The sequence below is a fragment of the Sus scrofa genome, chromosome 9 (assembly GCF_054392235.1).
Source record: "Sus scrofa isolate SSC_HxYL_T2T_F1_AM1 chromosome 9, Sscrofa_HxYL_maternal_Yorkshire_Landrace_v2.0, whole genome shotgun sequence".
In the NCBI taxonomy this organism is placed as follows: Eukaryota; Metazoa; Chordata; class Mammalia; order Artiodactyla; family Suidae; genus Sus; species Sus scrofa.
In genome coordinates this window covers 101139635-101157175 of record NC_139391.1, presented here as the reverse complement: position 1 = coordinate 101157175, position 17541 = coordinate 101139635, and the positions used below count along the sequence as shown (strand labels likewise).

At 34.2% G+C, this 17541-nt stretch overlaps 1 protein-coding gene across 7 annotated transcripts in view; it reads right to left on the bottom strand.

Annotated features, from left to right (window-relative positions):
* The window catches only part of SEMA3A (semaphorin 3A), a 454735-nt gene that overhangs the window by 122694 nt on the left and 314500 nt on the right, over positions 1 to 17541 (bottom strand). For all 7 annotated transcript variants that reach the window (XM_021063479.2, XM_021063478.2, XM_084977288.1 and 4 more), the window contains one exon: positions 4988 to 5107. In XM_021063479.2, coding sequence (XP_020919138.2) covers positions 4988 to 5107 — 120 coding nt within the window. The remainder of the gene's footprint in view (positions 1 to 4987; positions 5108 to 17541) is intronic.

Sequence of the window (17541 nt, the reverse complement as noted above, 5' to 3'; positions counted from 1 at the left end):
TAGTTCTATTAATTTTGAGCAAAAGTCTTACGGGTAATATTTAGAATTCAGAATGTGAATAGCTCATGGAAAATACACTGGTGAGCAGTTAAGATCACAGAATTTACGAACTGTCATTCTTTTCCTCCAATACAAATAGTAGAGTGTTTTAAAACTTAATTTGCAATACAAATAGTGGTATTGTTTATTTAGCATAATAACTTGTATGGTCCATCTTCCATGATTCAAGTATTGAAAAATTAGGAAAGAGAAACATAGAAACCATAATGGTCTTGCTCTAACCACATTTGCTTCAGGATGGATGTGCAAATGAGGGCCTCTGGTGGAAATAATGAAACCAAGAAAAAATCACCAAAGAGTTCTGACGTTTCCCACTTATATTTGTCTACTACAAGGTAAATTAGACTCCAGTGTATGACCTAAGGAAGACAGAAAGACGTAAGGGACCCCAAAACAATGCCTCATTGTTTTACCAAGATATCTAAATTTCTCAGCTTTGGTATCTCCTCTTAGAAATAAATGTGTACTCTATAGGACTCTCTCAATAATACATTGAGAGCAATAACTCAATTATAAAAATTTAGGTAAGGTTATAAATTAGTCAACAGAGCACTAGCTACCACTTAAGCAGCATTTTGGCCCTGGAGACTATTACTAAGAGCATTTGATTCAAAGTTTTACATAAAAGCAAACTCTTATTCTTGGTGGAAGAGAAGAACCAGACAAAACATTTTATTTTATATTCTGATATATTAGTTGTCATTGTAGAAATGACCTTAGAGATAGCCATTAAGCTTCACTGCATTTCTTAATGTCCCTTTGGTTCTATCATAAATTGAGATCATGACATTAGGAGAGTATTTATAGAGTTAATATTTTCCAGCTCTCATCTGGGTCCATCTTTCTTTAGATTTTCTTCCCAGTACATAGAGGAGGCCCATTTGGAATTTGAGAAAATATCCAGAGACTTCTTCGAAAAGCCATACTCCTCCTAAATTCATACATTTTTTTTTATTAACAGATGTAAATTTGAAGGGGAAATACCATATACTATAAGCCCTTGGGGAATATTCTGTCTCGTAAGGATGACTTATACTTTTCATTTGAATGGCATAGATGCTGAGAGCTTAAACTCAAAACTCATCTGTGCTGTAGCTCTGAATCATTCCTTCCGTGAACTCTGCATGCATTTTTATGATAAACACACACATGTGTATGAAGTATGTGACCTCCTTGGCAGTTATCTGCAGTGTCAAGTACTATTGGAGGATACCCAAGAATTGACTGACACACATCTTAGAGAACTGGAATTAATTAATAGGTCTACCAATTCCCAACTGTACTACAGGAAATACAAAATCTGTTTAATACAGCAATCAATGACATACTGTGTGTGGTCACAAGGCATTCACTCTACAGCAAGAGCAGATTTTGGAATATAGTATTCAAGAGTTTAAATAATGCTACTAAAATACTAAAAGAGTAAAATAAGGTTAATTTTCATAACTAGGAGAGTAAACGAGGGTTTACTTGTTTTTGCAAACTGTTCATCATTATTTAAAAGGAACTGTTAATTTCCTCCTTCAAGATCCAAAGCTATTAAATGATAAAGGGAGTCTTGCTTTGTTTCAAAAGTACTGTTCTTACTTCTGTGGCATGCAGCCATTTGGAATGGTAAGTCCATAAGTTGTAACAATGTGTTTCAGCAATCTTGGGGACTCAATGTAAGACAAAGAGTTATTTTAAGGGAAGAAAACTAAAAAGAAAAAATTCAATATTAAAATGTCCATGACGTTATGACAAAAGCAAAAAGTCTTTTTTTTTTTTTTTGCAATAAAAAATTTTATATGTAAAGGCTGGACAGAAATTTAAAAAGGAAACTATCTCATTATACATGCAGTGTGGGAAACAGCAAAGTATCCATATTACTTCTAAACCAGAATATAGGTTCTATCTGAAAATCCATCCTTGTAAATAAGTTACTAAAGTCAAACTTCATGAGACCTTACGAACTTCAATCCAACAATCCTGGGCCTAGATCCTGACTGCTATTTTATTTCTTACTCTTCCAATCTTTCCATTACTATCTTTTGTTTCCCAACTGCATGAAGCACATATTGTCTCTTTTTCTCAACTTCAAAAGCAGCATAACTATTCAAATCCAAATGCAGTATTTTAAGTACCAATAGAGATCAATTTAAAGCAGATTCTCTCTTAGGCAGCTTAAGCATTGAAAATTAAATTTTATGTTGTCTAGACAAGCTATCTTTATAATATCTTTTCCAGAATTTCCTAGATTGACTGTCTAGACTGCTCTAAATTCCCCCAGGTAATTGCATAATCATCCTCCCTCTGACCCCCTAAACAGTCTGGAACAGTATCTCCCCATATATAGTTACTATGCAAATCAAGATCACTGAACTTCTAAAGAAGGATTTCTTTCAAAGGTTCTGAGTTTCAGAATTTCAGGAAAATAATTTTATGTCAATATCCCACCTTAAGGAGACTGGATGGGACACCTTATTTATCTATTTCACTGGAGGAAATGGCTTCCTTCATTCTCCTGGACAAATGTCCTGGCTCCAGAACCTGTGCCTCTGCATTCCCCCCAAAGCAGCAAGGAACAGTTAATGAGTTGAGAAGGAAATACGTCGAGAACTCTTCTAAAGAGCAACTTCAAGATGGAAAAAAAGAAATTCTACATTTTTGGAAAATAACAAAAAATACATAACAATACACACTACTTTAATTTAAATAGCCATCAAGATCATCCAAGCTTCAAATTTAAAAATGGGGGAAAGTAAGATAAGTACAGAATGGCCTGGCAACAATGAGAGCCCAATGCAGTAACTTGCAACCACTGACGAAGGGAGATACATTTAATAGGCAAGGTGATAATTATTACCATATAAGCTACAATTTCAGCCTAAGTACACACTTATATTTTAAAAATGATAATCCAGATTTTTTGCAGCACCACCTACCTGTTAGACAATAGGTTAAACTGTTAAACTCTCACAACAACCAGATTAGGTACACACTATTCTCATTACCACAAAAACAGATAGTAAGTAGCTTGCTCTGATCAAGCATCTAGTACTAAAATGAAGTTGGACAAAAGCCCTGCAGTGCTTAACAATGATGGGATTAGAACTCCTCTAGTTTCTACAGCAAAAAATGTCAGTGGGTCATGCCCTGCTGGGAGGGTTGAAAGGAAGTTGGAAGTAATAAGTCAATTTCTTATTTTAAAGTATCTTAGAGGTTTGTTTGTGTGTGCGTGTGTGTTTAACATTACAAGACAGAGTTTCAGAGAGGTGAAGTAATTTTATCAGTGCTTCACAGCTAGTAAGCTGTAGAACATGATCAGAAGCCAGATGTGACCCTAGGGCCCATGTCTTTTCCAAGAGCCTGTGCTTGGACCTCAGCCCTCCTGATTCCTCTGTCCTATACAGCATGATGTCTAGTAGATGTGAAAAGTACAGTATGACATGGAGAGAGTTCTCCAGAGCTACAGTACACAGAAAATGAGCAATCACCAGGCCCAAATTTCAGAATACCTGAATATAGGAAATAGTGAAGAAAGAAGCAAAGAGGGAGTGATTCATCCAGAAGGTACTAAAAATTTAAGTGTACAGTCTCCAGGACCTGCAGGAAAGTATGCTAATTTCACCAATATGAAACAAGTAATTTAAGTGGGACTGCCTCTCCTTAAAGTTATAAACTATAATTTAAAATTATAAAGTTAAAAATTATGTTTTATATATTTATACATAAATCAACTCATGGGTACATCAGCAAGTATAGTATGCATGCCTGTAAAGAAAGGAAGGATGAAGGATGTGGTGGGGAAGAGGCAGATGAGGGCAAATGTCTGAACTGGTGAGACCTTTGGAGAGAGTTTTAGTCTTTCCAAGATCATCAGGAAAGGCATAATAATCATGTTCACTCTAGAAACCACACAGCCATAGGTGTCCTCTTATACAAAGAAGGTATAACAAAAACTATTTTGATTTCTAGGCCTTTCTTTTAGGTTGAAAGAACATATTTGTATCACTTTAGGGCCTGTAAGAAAATACCAAGAGAGGCTCTAGAGTTTAAGCTATAAAGTGGCTAACATGCAAATTGTATTTCATCTTTAGGATTCCAGAAATATTCTGGGAACAAATACTTTATCTGTTGGGTATTTCTGAATTCCAATTTGAAAGAAAATTCTGTCACAAATTACTTTCTCACCACATGAACACTTTTGCTCTTCTTAGGATTTTGTGTCAAAAATTATACAAGAGCTTCTAATTGAAGGTTATTGATAAATCTAATTCATGGAACTACTTTCAATACAAGTAAATTTTTTCTTTAAATATACCTCTAATTTATAGTTTTACTTACATGCATGTAACTAATTTCCTTACTAAATTTTCTCACTAAAACATCTTACAGGAGCAATAGACAAATAAAAAATAAACTTTTTTTTTCTTTTTACACTTACAAAACAATAGCCCGAAATATAAAAGCAAAGCCTAGCTAAGCCAGAACACAAACATGAGTAATTTAGGTCAAACACGAGATCAGATCATTGTACACATGTATGACATCCTTTCTTAATCCCTGGGCAGAAGAAAACAACTATGGTGGCAGACACTTCTGGCTGAGGATGGAAATGGAGGGGAAAGCTGGCAATATACAAATGAAGGAAAAAACAGTACACATTCAGCCTGCTGACATCTGCTGCAGATGCAAAATGGATTGGACTCTGCAATCCAGGGTAAAAGCAAATGCTTTCTTCCTTCCTTCCTCCTGTTCCATAGTTATTGTTGAGTGATGTCTCATTCTTTCTGCATTCACAGATTAAAATTACTAACAGCATCTGAATTTGAATTAGGTCCCACTAAACAGTGAACCAGAAGCTAAATGAGCTGAAGAAATTAGTCATGAAGCATTTGAATAAAAAGGGGTCATGGACAAACCATTTTTCAAAAGCCAGCTTTACCTCAGGATGATGTCCAATTTCTATGTAGGTGCAAATTGGATGAAAAGCCCCAGTTCCACAGGCATACAAGTGAGTCTGATTATAAGCCTTAAGCACCTTGATGAAATTAGCACATTCTTTCTGTAAAACAAAAGGAAAACCAGTGAGTTCTAGCAGTCAGCATGGCTGAGGTATCCTCTAGGGTGCTAGGCATGTTTGAACAGATTTCTTTTGTTTCCTTCTCACATCATTTTTAAAGCTTACCAAAGTTAAAGATGTTCTTACTTTTTAGAGGGTTAAATGTAATATTCTCCTTAACTTTTTAATTAAAACTATTTATAATTTATTTATAGGAAAGTAGAATAAGGTTATAGATAACCAATTATCATAGATGACTGTTCTAGAAATGGGGGAAATAGCAAATTATAAGGTTAATTAACAAATTAGTTAAATCATAATAATGGTGAAAATTTCTTGGCAAGTCAGCTTTGAGTTTAATTTTGGAAAAGTAAAAAAAAAAAAAAAAAAAATGAATGTGAGGAGTTCCCATCGTGGCTCAGTGGAAATTCATCTGACTAGCATCCATGAAGATGCAGGTGCAATCCTTGGCCTTACTCAGTGGTGTACAGACCTGGCATTGCCACGAGCTGTGGTGCAGGTCATAGACTTGGCTTGGATCTGGCATTGCTGTGGCTTTGGAGTAGGCTGGCAGCTACAGCTCCAATTCAACCCCTAGTCTGATAACATCCATATGCTGCGGTGCAGCCTTAAAAAGACAACAATAACAAAAAAAATTTGAAGTATCATTAGTAACCCATATGATGGGTGAGTGACTTTGAACTTCAGTTGTTTGCTTACTAGTGAGCTCTATGACCCTAAGAAGACAAAGCCACCTCCCTCAAAAAAGTCACTTTAGCTTCAAAGACAATCCGAGCATAAAGTGAGGTAGAGAAGATGTTAGAGTTTGGAATGTCTACTGGCTGAAGGGTCTTTAGTAGAGTGGCTATAATTAATAAATATTTTCTGGCAGTTTACACACATCATGACCCCATACAAGAACCGCCTCCTCCAACCCAATGAGTCATGGACCCCCCAGGTAAAGTTAGTTACTTACAAGAGTGAAATGTAGTCATATCTTATTATTTATAGACATTTAGACATTTTGTTACCCAAGTAAAATGTCACCTTGGAAATAAAATGGACAGAGCTATTTATATTCTGTCTATTCTATATCTGTAGATCTTATGAAAAAAAAAAGTATTTCTACAAACGAGTAGGAATCTTAGCCTTTTGTCCCTGTTGAGGAAAGATTTAGGTGGAAAAAAATCAGATAATAGAATAGAAACTGGAAAATCTTATGGCCAAAGAAATCCAGAGCAGAAATAATTCAACTTGTCCAAAGTATTTTTAAATAGATGAATCTGTATCAATATTGTAAAAAGAAAACAAAAAGAGAAACTCAGACTCTTAAATACCTTCAAATAAAATGTTATTGTCTATTAAACATATTAAAATCTTAAAAATTAAATACATATACATGAGAAACATTAATTTGTTATGGAATATACAATATCCAAATGAGTAATCATATGCTAAATAATAACTGCATTGAAAATTATGTTATTGATCACACACTTTCCTATACATACCATTTTATGTTTTTGCCTAAAAACATTTGGAAATAAGAACCAAATATGTAACTAAAACGCAGATAAAGATCAAAAGCAGTACAAGCAATTCTGTCAAATAGGGCAGAGGACTGGGTACTGGTACCTCTAAGTTTGTAACACTCCCAACATCGCTCTTTACTTGTGACTCTTCACGTGACTGCTCAGAATACAGCTGGACTTACACAGTCAGCTGGAGTTTAAAAGTGAGGTGTTGCTATAACTTAAGTGCATTTCCACATGACATTTGTATTCTGTGTTTGCAGCTGATAATTTTGGTATGAATTCTATTGCCTCCACAAAATAAAGAGCAGACCAAATCTGAGGAGAATTGATATTTCAAGTCAAGTAGTTGCTTTCTATCATCACTGATTTTTCTAGGATGAAATCTGAGGATGTCCTACAAATATATTTTCCCAGAGGAGGTGAACTAGACATTTTGTTTGTTTGTTTGTTTTTTTGGCCATACCCATGGCATGCAGAAGTTCCTGGACCAGGGATCCAACCCAAGCCACAGCAGTGACAATGCCAGATCCTTAACTGATAGGCTACCAGGGAATTCCAAATTTGACCTTTTTTATTATATTTTTATTTATTTATTTATTTTTTATTTTTATTTTTTTGGGGGGGGGGGTCTTTTTGCCTTTTCTAGGGCCTCTCCTGCGGCATATGGAGGTTCCCAGGCTAGAGGTCTAATATGAGCTGTAGCTGCCAGCCTCCACCAGAGCCAAAGCAACTGAGGGATACGAGCTGTGTCTGCGACCTACACCACAGCTCACAGCAATGCCAGATCCTTAACCCACTGAGCAAGGCCAGGGATCGAACCCACAATCTCCTGGTTCTTAGATGGATTCGTTAACCACTGAGCTATAACAGGAACTCCGAATTTGACCTTTTTTAAAGGAAGATATGAAACTTCAGTTATCATGCTTTCTTAAATATATAGAGTAGTTTAGGGGAGTAACCAAAATAAACATCTTATTTCTCCTACTGTTTTGCTACTTAGATCCTGACTCTTTCTCTTGCCTGGCAAGGTATTATAACAGAAAATTAGGCACTGAAATCAACTGATTTTGTAAACTGCTATAAAGAAAAATGTCCTAGCTTAAAGAGTATATGCATCTCACCCATGTACCACTTTGAATAGGGTTCATCTTATGCATAATCTTAGATAAGCTTAGATATAACCTACCTTCCAAGCCTCTTTAGTCACAAACTCCCCATTCTTAAGCAGTTTCTCTTGCTTCCCCAAGAGGACAGGGCATGAAAACTTGGGCAGAGGAAAGAGTTCATGGAGAGGGAAACATCTGATAAACTCATTTATAAATGAGACACTCATGAGTCTTACCTAAAGGATTTACTTGTACTCTTACAAAAATGCCGTCCTTTGCAAAGAAGTCATCTTCAGGAAAATGTTTTATGGTACCTCTTTCTTTGAAATATATAGGTGGCCACATCCTCTGCTTTTACATAAAGACGATTATTCCTGACTATGGACTCAATATTATAGCATTCAAGCGTATAAACAATCAGTTCCAGCCCCGTATGGTGAAATTAAGAAACTGGCTGTGTACACATATTATTGATAAGCAAAAGGATGTTCTAATAAATAGTATGGCAAACTCGGATGCCTTGTTCATTTTAGAAGAGTGTTTTAGGAGTTCCCATCGTGGCGCAGTGGTTAATGAATCCGACTAGGAACCATGAGGTTGCGGGTTCGGTCCCTGCCCTTGCTCAGTGGGTTAAGGATCCAGCGTTGCCATGAGCTGCGGTGTAGGCTGCAGACGCGGCTTGGATCCTGCGTTGCTGTGGCTCTGGCGTAGGCTGGTGGCTACAGCTCCGATTCGACCCCTAGCCTGGGAACCTCCATATGCCGTGGGAGTGGCCCAAGAAATAGCAAAAAAGACAAAAAAATAATAAAAAAAAAAAGAAGAGTGTTTTAGTTTGCCCACCTCATATAAAGATAAGCATGCAATTTTAAATGCAAATCAAAGTCCTGTAATCCCATTAGTAACACCTAGAAATTTGAGAATAGGTCCTCACAATTTGCTTTAGAGCAGAAATTGACATAACTTTGCAAATCAGCTATAATAAAATTTTTTTAAAAAGGAAATATTTTATGAGCATAGGTACTTGTGAAAACGAATGAAGCCTACGTCACTTCTACAACTGTTACAAATCCTAATATCATAGAATTTGTGGGTTCTTACCTTTTATCGATTGGATGACTGATTAGCCATGATTATGACAGAAAAATTCTTAGGATTCCTGAAAACTGTGGAACTGAGCCACACTGAATATCCTAATTTTAATTTGTTTTCTGTTAACTGACAAAGTACCACCACTATAATATGACAACTATTCCTCTACAGAGCTGCTGGGAAAAAATTACACCACTATAGCTGTGAAACCTGGCAAATGGTTCTATTGAGAATACTGATAACAGAGTCTATCTGTGCTGCAAAGCAGCTAGACCCACCCTATTGGCCTAAGGCCTGGAATGATTTCCCCAGTGAACTCTCCCAGTTGGCAGCAAGTTGTATTGTCACCATGCCTGGGGGCTAACTGAATATTGTTTTGAAGGGAAGGTTGATGCAAATAGAATGGAAAGAAATTTCTTGGGATTACAGTGTGTGAAGACATGAACTGAAACAAAGAAAACTGAATGAAATACTTTCAAATTGGTTTAAAATAGCTGTTAGAAAAGGCATCAAGAACAATATAGAAGAAGGAAACAGTGAATTAAAAGAACTAGATAGAGAAGAATCAAAAACTTGAAAGAGACATCGTCAGTAAGGATTGTTCTTTAAACAGAAAACCTACATAAAAGAGTATCAATACTGTCATTCATTTGCCTTCATTCTCTAGCTTGTTGCTGCCAGGGTTTTTGAGTGTTCCAAAACAGGATATTCATTTTATTTGGAAGCAGCCTGGACATTTTTCTAAAAAAGGAGGAAGCATGGTAGAAAAAAGGAAACACACCTCACACATTTCTGCTCTAGGGAGTCAGAAGAAGAGTGTTTCTGACCTTCTCTTGAACCATGACGATTCTTAAAACTTAGAACGTAATGTACTTTTTGGCATTAAACTACCACACTGCTTTGCTCAGCACTGGTGGATTTACAACGTAATAAAGAGAATGTAATCAGTTCAAAATGAATTCATTTTTCAAACCTGGATCCTTTTTGGAATTTAAGTTGATACACACAGACAAGTTTAGCAATGAGCTGGCTTCCTGAGAGTCAGGCAACCATACTGACCTCTTACTTAACTGAAATGTACTACAGACTAACATTATAAATTGTTAACTTAGCCTAGAAATAAAAGTAAAGGTAGTTATAAACCAGCAAACCCCAAGGCCACACCTGAGGAGCAATGATTCATCATGCTTAGTGGCAAAACATTTTCACTTATTTTTAAAGAGTTTTGAGTACCTTCAGGTCAAATGTAGGGAGGAATTACACCTAGAGATATTAGCCTGGAAAAATAAAATTAGAAAGAAAATGTCTGTTCCCAGAAAAAGATATAGAAGCCAAATGCACAGTGATTCAAAAACAAACATTACAAATATGTAGCACTGATTAGACTGTGTTACGCAGACTTTTCCCGGACGGTTACAAAAATAAAGTCCATCCATCTGTCAAAACAACTGCTCTATGCATGAAAATTAAAACAGAATAGAGGTGTTTTTAACTAACTTCCGATAATTACACTTTCTACAAAAGAATGTAATTTACCTCAAATTCCAATTACCTTCTTGCATGTTCTTAAATTATGGATGGAACAGTGAAATTAAACTCTAAATAGAAGAAAAGAGAAGGCTGTGAAAAAGAACAATCTATATTTAAATATATTCAGTTCATGATTAAATCAAACAACTTGTTCTGGTTCAAATACAAATCAGCTCAACATGAATGGATAAAGTACAACATTGCCTCAGGTCAGTGAACATTCATTTAAAATGGGAAAAAAATATCTCTATCCCATCAGTAGTTTATGTGGAGATATTTTAATGTATAATGTAGCAGCTGGGAAAGCAAAGGAAGTTTTTTCCTATCATGGTGGGTATACATTTCTGCATGAAAATCCATTATTAAGCTTAATTCCTGAAGTTAAGCTGTTGACTTTCTTTTTCTCTGGTCAATTTATTTGGCAAGCTGGCTGAATACTAGAATTTTCGTGCCAAAGCAGTAATCCATGAGATTGTTCCTGTCACTCACATCATCTTACTCTCTATTCAAGCTGTTCCATGCTTACCTAGCAATAATGTTTTGTCTCCCCCCCGTTTTTCTTTTAATAAGGTGTTATTACAGCTGTGATCAGATCATCCATAATCATGTGTTCCTAATACCTCAGCATTCTCTAAAGAGTGTTTCAAAGAGGCATGTCTAATACAACTAAGACTTAACTGTGTTCTATTTACAATATTAGCCATCTAATGTTGAATTTGTGACCTGGAATTTTTTTAACACCCACCTGATGGAATGGTGAGTAGCCTGTTTTTCTATCTAGGGAGACATTTTTACTTTACCTGTTAAGAAGAATAATAGCATAATAAAACCAAGGGAGCTTTCCACTTTAATGCTTTGTTTTGATGTCAGAGAATAAAAAAAAAACAAAAACCAATTCAACTAGGACAACAAAGTTGGTATTATTTCATGGCTAATTATTAAAATATGTGAGCCTAATCATATTAATTAAACTATATCATCAAACCTAGGATAATCAGAAAAGAATTTTAACTGAACTTGAATGAGAGACTAAATGAAGTTCCTGCCTATGATACCAAATCATTTTTATTTAAATGCACATTTCAGTTAAGCTTTTGGCTGGTTTTTCACCTCTGGGCTATTTGTTTTGAAGTCCTAGAAATTCTGACTAAGAGTCTATAAACATTTTTTTCTCTCAAATTACTTAAAAATCAACAAACTTCATCAAAATTATAAACATAAGCACTATAGACCATGCTATTAGCAAATGTCACCAAATGCGATTCTCTTCTATTTAAAAGAGCTGTAAGCAATTTCACTTCAAAATGTCATATGGGACAGAGAAGCTGATAAAACCTATTTTTGGCTAAAATATTTTATATTGTTCTAACAATCTAATTCATTATTAAATCTGTACCACTCACTGAAGTCATTTGATTGTGAGAAGGCCCTGATATGTACTTTGTATTATCCTTCTTCATCTCATATTCAAATGTATGCACACAATTGTACAAAACTGTGTGAAACCAACCTGAGTATTTTTTCCTGCCAAACCAGGAGAACTATTAAGTAGTCAAAAACCTTACTCTGAAATCAATAATGATATTCTGTGGTTTCCAATTTTATGCAAGGTTGCTGAATACCTAGTGCTTATGCCTTAAAGCAACTAAGTCAATGACTTAACACCAAATAGGTAGAGTTATAATCTAAAGACATTTACTGTGGATAGAATTAGTTGGACTATTTAACTGTAACATAAATGCATTTATCATGAACAAATTTAATACTCAAATAAGGGAGATGAATCACATCTTTAACCACATAAGTGATGTAGCCTTGAGGAAAGAGAAACAAAAGTGAAATCCAAATTTTAGAGTAGTGCTTTTTAAAAAAATTCATATGTACCTCTTTTTGTCTAATATCAAAAGTAAAAAAGAAAATTCAATTGGACTTGCTAATGTCCAAAGTACTAAATGCTGTTATGTAATTTATAACATAAAATGTTCTCTTAACATGTATTCTAATAAATGGAGACTCTTTAAGCATTTGCAATAATCCATTTATAATATATAGTCCATATTTATAAAATACATGGATATATGCACACTATAATATATAATACTATGTAAACATATTTTAATATATTAATTCCTGAATACAACTAAATATAATTTCTTGATTGAAACTTGAAACTTTAGAATTTAAAAAAAATTTTATATTTACCATTATTTAATGAAAATGTTAGTTATTCTAAGGTCTGTATTTATATTTGAATACGTATTCTCAAGGAATTTAAAAAAATATATAGAACAAAAGTAATAAAATCAAAATCATAAAATAGAAATAGCATGAAGATAGCTACCTGTACTCATCTGATGATTTTACAGTCAGACATGGGTTAGAATTATTAAAACATCATTTTCCATTTTGCTGGGTGACTATGAGAAAATTATTCAGGTATTAATGACATATCTGTGTAAAGTACATAGTATGATGCCCAGCACTTATTATATGAACAGTAACTTATTCTTAAAATAATCAATAATCCACTTATTTGTGAGAATATTCCCATGTCTGCTTAACTCTTACACCACACACTGTGCCATGACTTGGGCAAGAAGCATAATGTGAATTTAGAAGAGCGGTTAAATGAGGTTAAGCTCATGGCTCGTGCTAAAGAAAGGTGGATTTAATAAAATAGCTTTTGAATATTAATCTACGCCCAGTACTTTACAAAGGCAAGTTATATTTTGTTCATTAGAATTTTCATGAAATTCCAGTTTTCCGAGAGTAAGGACTATAAACTGTAAATTTATAGTAACTTTTTAAAATCAAAGTGATAAATGGCATAAATCATTGTTGCAGTCAAACAGCAAATACAGCAATTATTTCCCAATAGTTGTGGTAGAATTGTGCCATATCAACTTAGGTAAGGTAAGCTGAAACTACGTCCTTTGAAACAAAATATGTATCTTATAACCAAATAGGAGTTACATAATGAGTTAATAAAAGAAACGCATTTAGAATAATGCCTAGTGTACACAGTAAGCTTCAATAGATGTTAGCTATCATTACTACTCATTTTTTGAACACTGAATTTAAATTGTAATCAATTTATCTGATATTTTCCCTTGAGCAGAAGTAAACATACACACATGTATGCAATCAAATCTATTAATTTATTAATGTCACAGAAATGAAGCAGGAATCAGTTGTTTGTATACCTGAGGTATCACCAAATTTTATCGTGGAATTATATTTAAAAATGAATAAACTAACTACGGTCTTCATTTGTGAGATCATCAAGGGTGCCCACAAAAACCTCAGTATTATCAGTGACTCTGCCTACTTATAAGTTACCTGATACAGTTTTGCAGATGCTGGCAGGTGATATATATATACCTCTGACTCAGGCTCCTGAGTCAGAGATAAAAGACTTTATTATTCACAGAAATAGCAGTAGTCAGAGAATCAGCATTTTTCGTGCCAGTTCCCCAAGCTCCAATTCCCATTGGGCAATGAAAGGATGGTCAGGTCACCCCTGTACATGGAGTGAGGTACATTATAGCAGAGGAACTCCAGATTGAGGGAACCTAAATACTTTATAACAGGCATAAGTATGCTGCCCATTACATTTTGAGAGAGATGTTATGTCCATTGTACTTGTAGGTAAGCATACCTGCCTTTGCTCTGAGGGAGATGTTATCTCTACTTCTCAATGCTGTTTGAAAACCAGCCTTTTGCTTAAAAGTGCCTGTGTTATCAGATGTGCAGAAATGTGAGAGACCCATGAAAAAGTATCTCCCAACAAATACACATTAAGGTTTCGAGGTTTAATAAAACTTATGACTTTTATAGAATTAGAAGGTAATTCTAACTACCCATTTAAAGTTTTAACATGTCTTAAGTCCCTAAAATAAAATTTAAAAAATTAATTGATATCAACTTTGACCTTTGAAAAAGTACGTGAAATTCAAGACTAATGTGCATTTCAGACTATACTGCAACTTAAGATTAATGTGTAGCTTCAAATCCTTAACTGCACTCACTTGGCAAAAATTAGTGCTGAGCTCCTGCAATTTGAGTCATGATAATTTGATAGACATATTATATCATATGTTACAAATGAATAACTAAGGAAAAATATAAAAATAAATCTCTCAAGTATTGCAAAAATATCTCAAAATTCAGGTGCATGATACTGTACTTTGAAAGGTATCCAACAATAGCAATGCTATGAGAATCTGCTTTTTTTTGTTGATCTCAGATGGTTGAAATTTTGATTTCCAGTGATGTTCAAAATATTTCTAATAGTCATACGGATGCCATTTGGTTTTACTGAAACTTAGTACAAAGAGAGATGGTTTAACAGGATAAACAAAGAAGACTCAGAGAGCTATTGATTCGAAACAGATTCTTTTACCAGCTTAGCATGTATTCAGTTTTCATTTGCTAAATAGGGTCAAAGAAGTTAATCCCTCAATAGAAATGTTTTTGTGAATACAAAGTGGATTTTAAGCACCAGAAAAGTATCAAAAATAAAAGTAAAGGTGGATGATAGCAGTCATGTATCTGGACTGCATTTAGGTCCTTATTGAGGGTCCCTATCCAATAGCATTATGTATCACATACACTTTTTTTCAAATTACAACTCTCAAGTAATAACAATGGAAAATTTTTTGAGTATTTCATATCCTAATATAGAAATACCATAACAATGTAAATATTTAGAACTTACAACACCAAGTAAAGAAGGCATGGTAGTATATATATCCTGCATATTCACTTCTACAAGTGGAAAAAAATAAATTTAATGTCATGATCAGCATTTATATTCTCTCTTTCTCACTCCATCTTTGTATATATAGAGAAAGTGAGGGAATACAAATGTCTTAGAATATAGATCCCCTTTTACATAAAGTCCGTTTTTGTGGAATAGCTGCTCAAATTCCAGCTACTGATTTAACAAACATGTCTGATGCAACACTGAGCTCTCAGAAATGATGGTTTTTATCTTCCCAGCTGTCTGGAACAATGGAGAAAGGGCTCAATTTTCTGTACAATACCATACTCAGTGACACAGGGACTATATATGTTCAATCCAGTGTTATATCCTGACTTCCCAGGTGGCTGTGTTAGTTTAACCATCCTAACCAGACTTAAAAATGACCCATCCTCAAAATAAATAAAACTATCCCCTATCTGTGTCCTGTTTTTCCTATTATATTAGTTCACCTGAATCTAGTGGCAAGAAGACATCTCTTTCTCCAGGATGCTTTGTTTAAAGGAGGTTTATTTCCAGAGGCTTTTTAGAACAAATATTTAAACCAGAAGAAAAAGGAAAACTCAGGTTCTAGAAACCATGGTGAGCACTCAAGGAGGTTGTTAGTTTACTATAAATGTTCAGGTCAGTTCCTACTTTGGTTACAAAACTATCTTGGAGTCCTGATGGCTGTAGAAACCACTCAAGCCTCATTCTTGTGGTTTTCAGCATCACAAGAGATCTTTGAAAGGAATTATGGTCTATCAGTTGCAGCTATTATTTACTCAAGATAGAGTACAGAATTTCGATCAAACTGTTCATGTATCAACTCACAAAGACAATGTTGAAAAATAATTAAAAAAAACCTTTACACTGAATCTTTATTTCTAAGTGGTTATTTAAGAAATTTTAGGTAAAAATACTAATGCTTTTTTTTTTTTACATTGATCAAGGAAGAAATGCCAGAATCTCAAGAAGTCAGCTAATCACTATTTTCCAAAATCATATATTAGGAATGGAAAAAATAGTCTCTATATAATGTCCAAATAATCAATAAATAATGGCATGAATCTTATTTAAATATAATAGTTACACAAATTGAGGTACATAAGTGAGGTCACCTGAAAAGTAAAATAAATTTTAGTAAAATGCATTCCAGGTGCATGAAATATATAAATATATATATATACATATATTTTTTAGAATAATTTTTATTTTTTTCCATTACAGCTGGTTTAAAGTGTTCTGTCAATTTTCTACTGGATAGCATGGTGACCCAGTTAGACATACATGTATACATTCTTTTTTACTTTGAATAATAGGTGAATGAAAAGCAATATTAAAAGAATGAGATGGGTTACTAGAAAAATAGTATGAAATATATTTTACATTTAAAATAAACTTCAGTGTTTGGTGTTTAGTGATTCGAGCTAGAGGAAAAATATATTTTTCCTTAAACGAAAATATATGAAAACTGTTATGTTTTCTTTTCATTAAATATGTTTTAACAAAGAAAAATAAAAATCTATAATGACTGAATTGATTTAATGCAGAATGTAGAGTAATAATAAGAACATGAGAATTTTATCAGGTTACATTAATTAGTTGACTTTTGAAAAGATTTGTGTGACTAATATTGCCATACTTATTAAACTTTCAAAAATTCACATCTCTCAATGCACACATAATTATCTATCTCTACCATAATGTATGAGATATAATTTATAAGTTTTCAGAATCCTTATTACAAGGTGTCATGAAATAATCAGTTCCATTAATACTCTGTATCAAACTTAGCAAACACCATATGTTTAGCTCCTTTTAATTTAGTTCTATCAAAACCATAAGCATTTTCAATAAGCTTGGAAAATACAATAAAGTTGCTTTTCTTAGAGAGGAACTCTCACGATTAAGATTACCAATAGGGCACTGGGGGGATCTTGACTTTACTGCAGTTGCCAGACTAACTGCTTCTGAGCTAACACCAGAATCCCTAGGTCAGTGTTGATAGAGGAGTAGGAAGGGGAGGGGAAGTGCAAGGAAGGGGAAAAGAGGAAGAGAGGAGGGGAAGAGATGAAGGGAGGATAGGAGGAGTAGGGAGGGGAGAGGCATAAAAGATGAGAGCAATGTACTGATGTGAATTTTGGAAACCATAAACACAAAAGAATACCTACTATCTTAGTAAATGAATTAGCTGAATTGAATCAAATATACTCAGTACTTGGCTCAGTGCTTTTTATAAAATGCAGACAATTTATCAGATAAGTATGGTTATCTTCAATTTTCAAATAGAATTGAATTCAGAACAATGCCACACTACAGTGGTCAAGATCATTAGAGAGGATCAAACTAATTCCACTCAAAGTGTTTTCACTTAGAAATTCTCCAAGCTGGAGTTCCATCATGGCTCAGCGGAAATGAATCTGACTAATATCC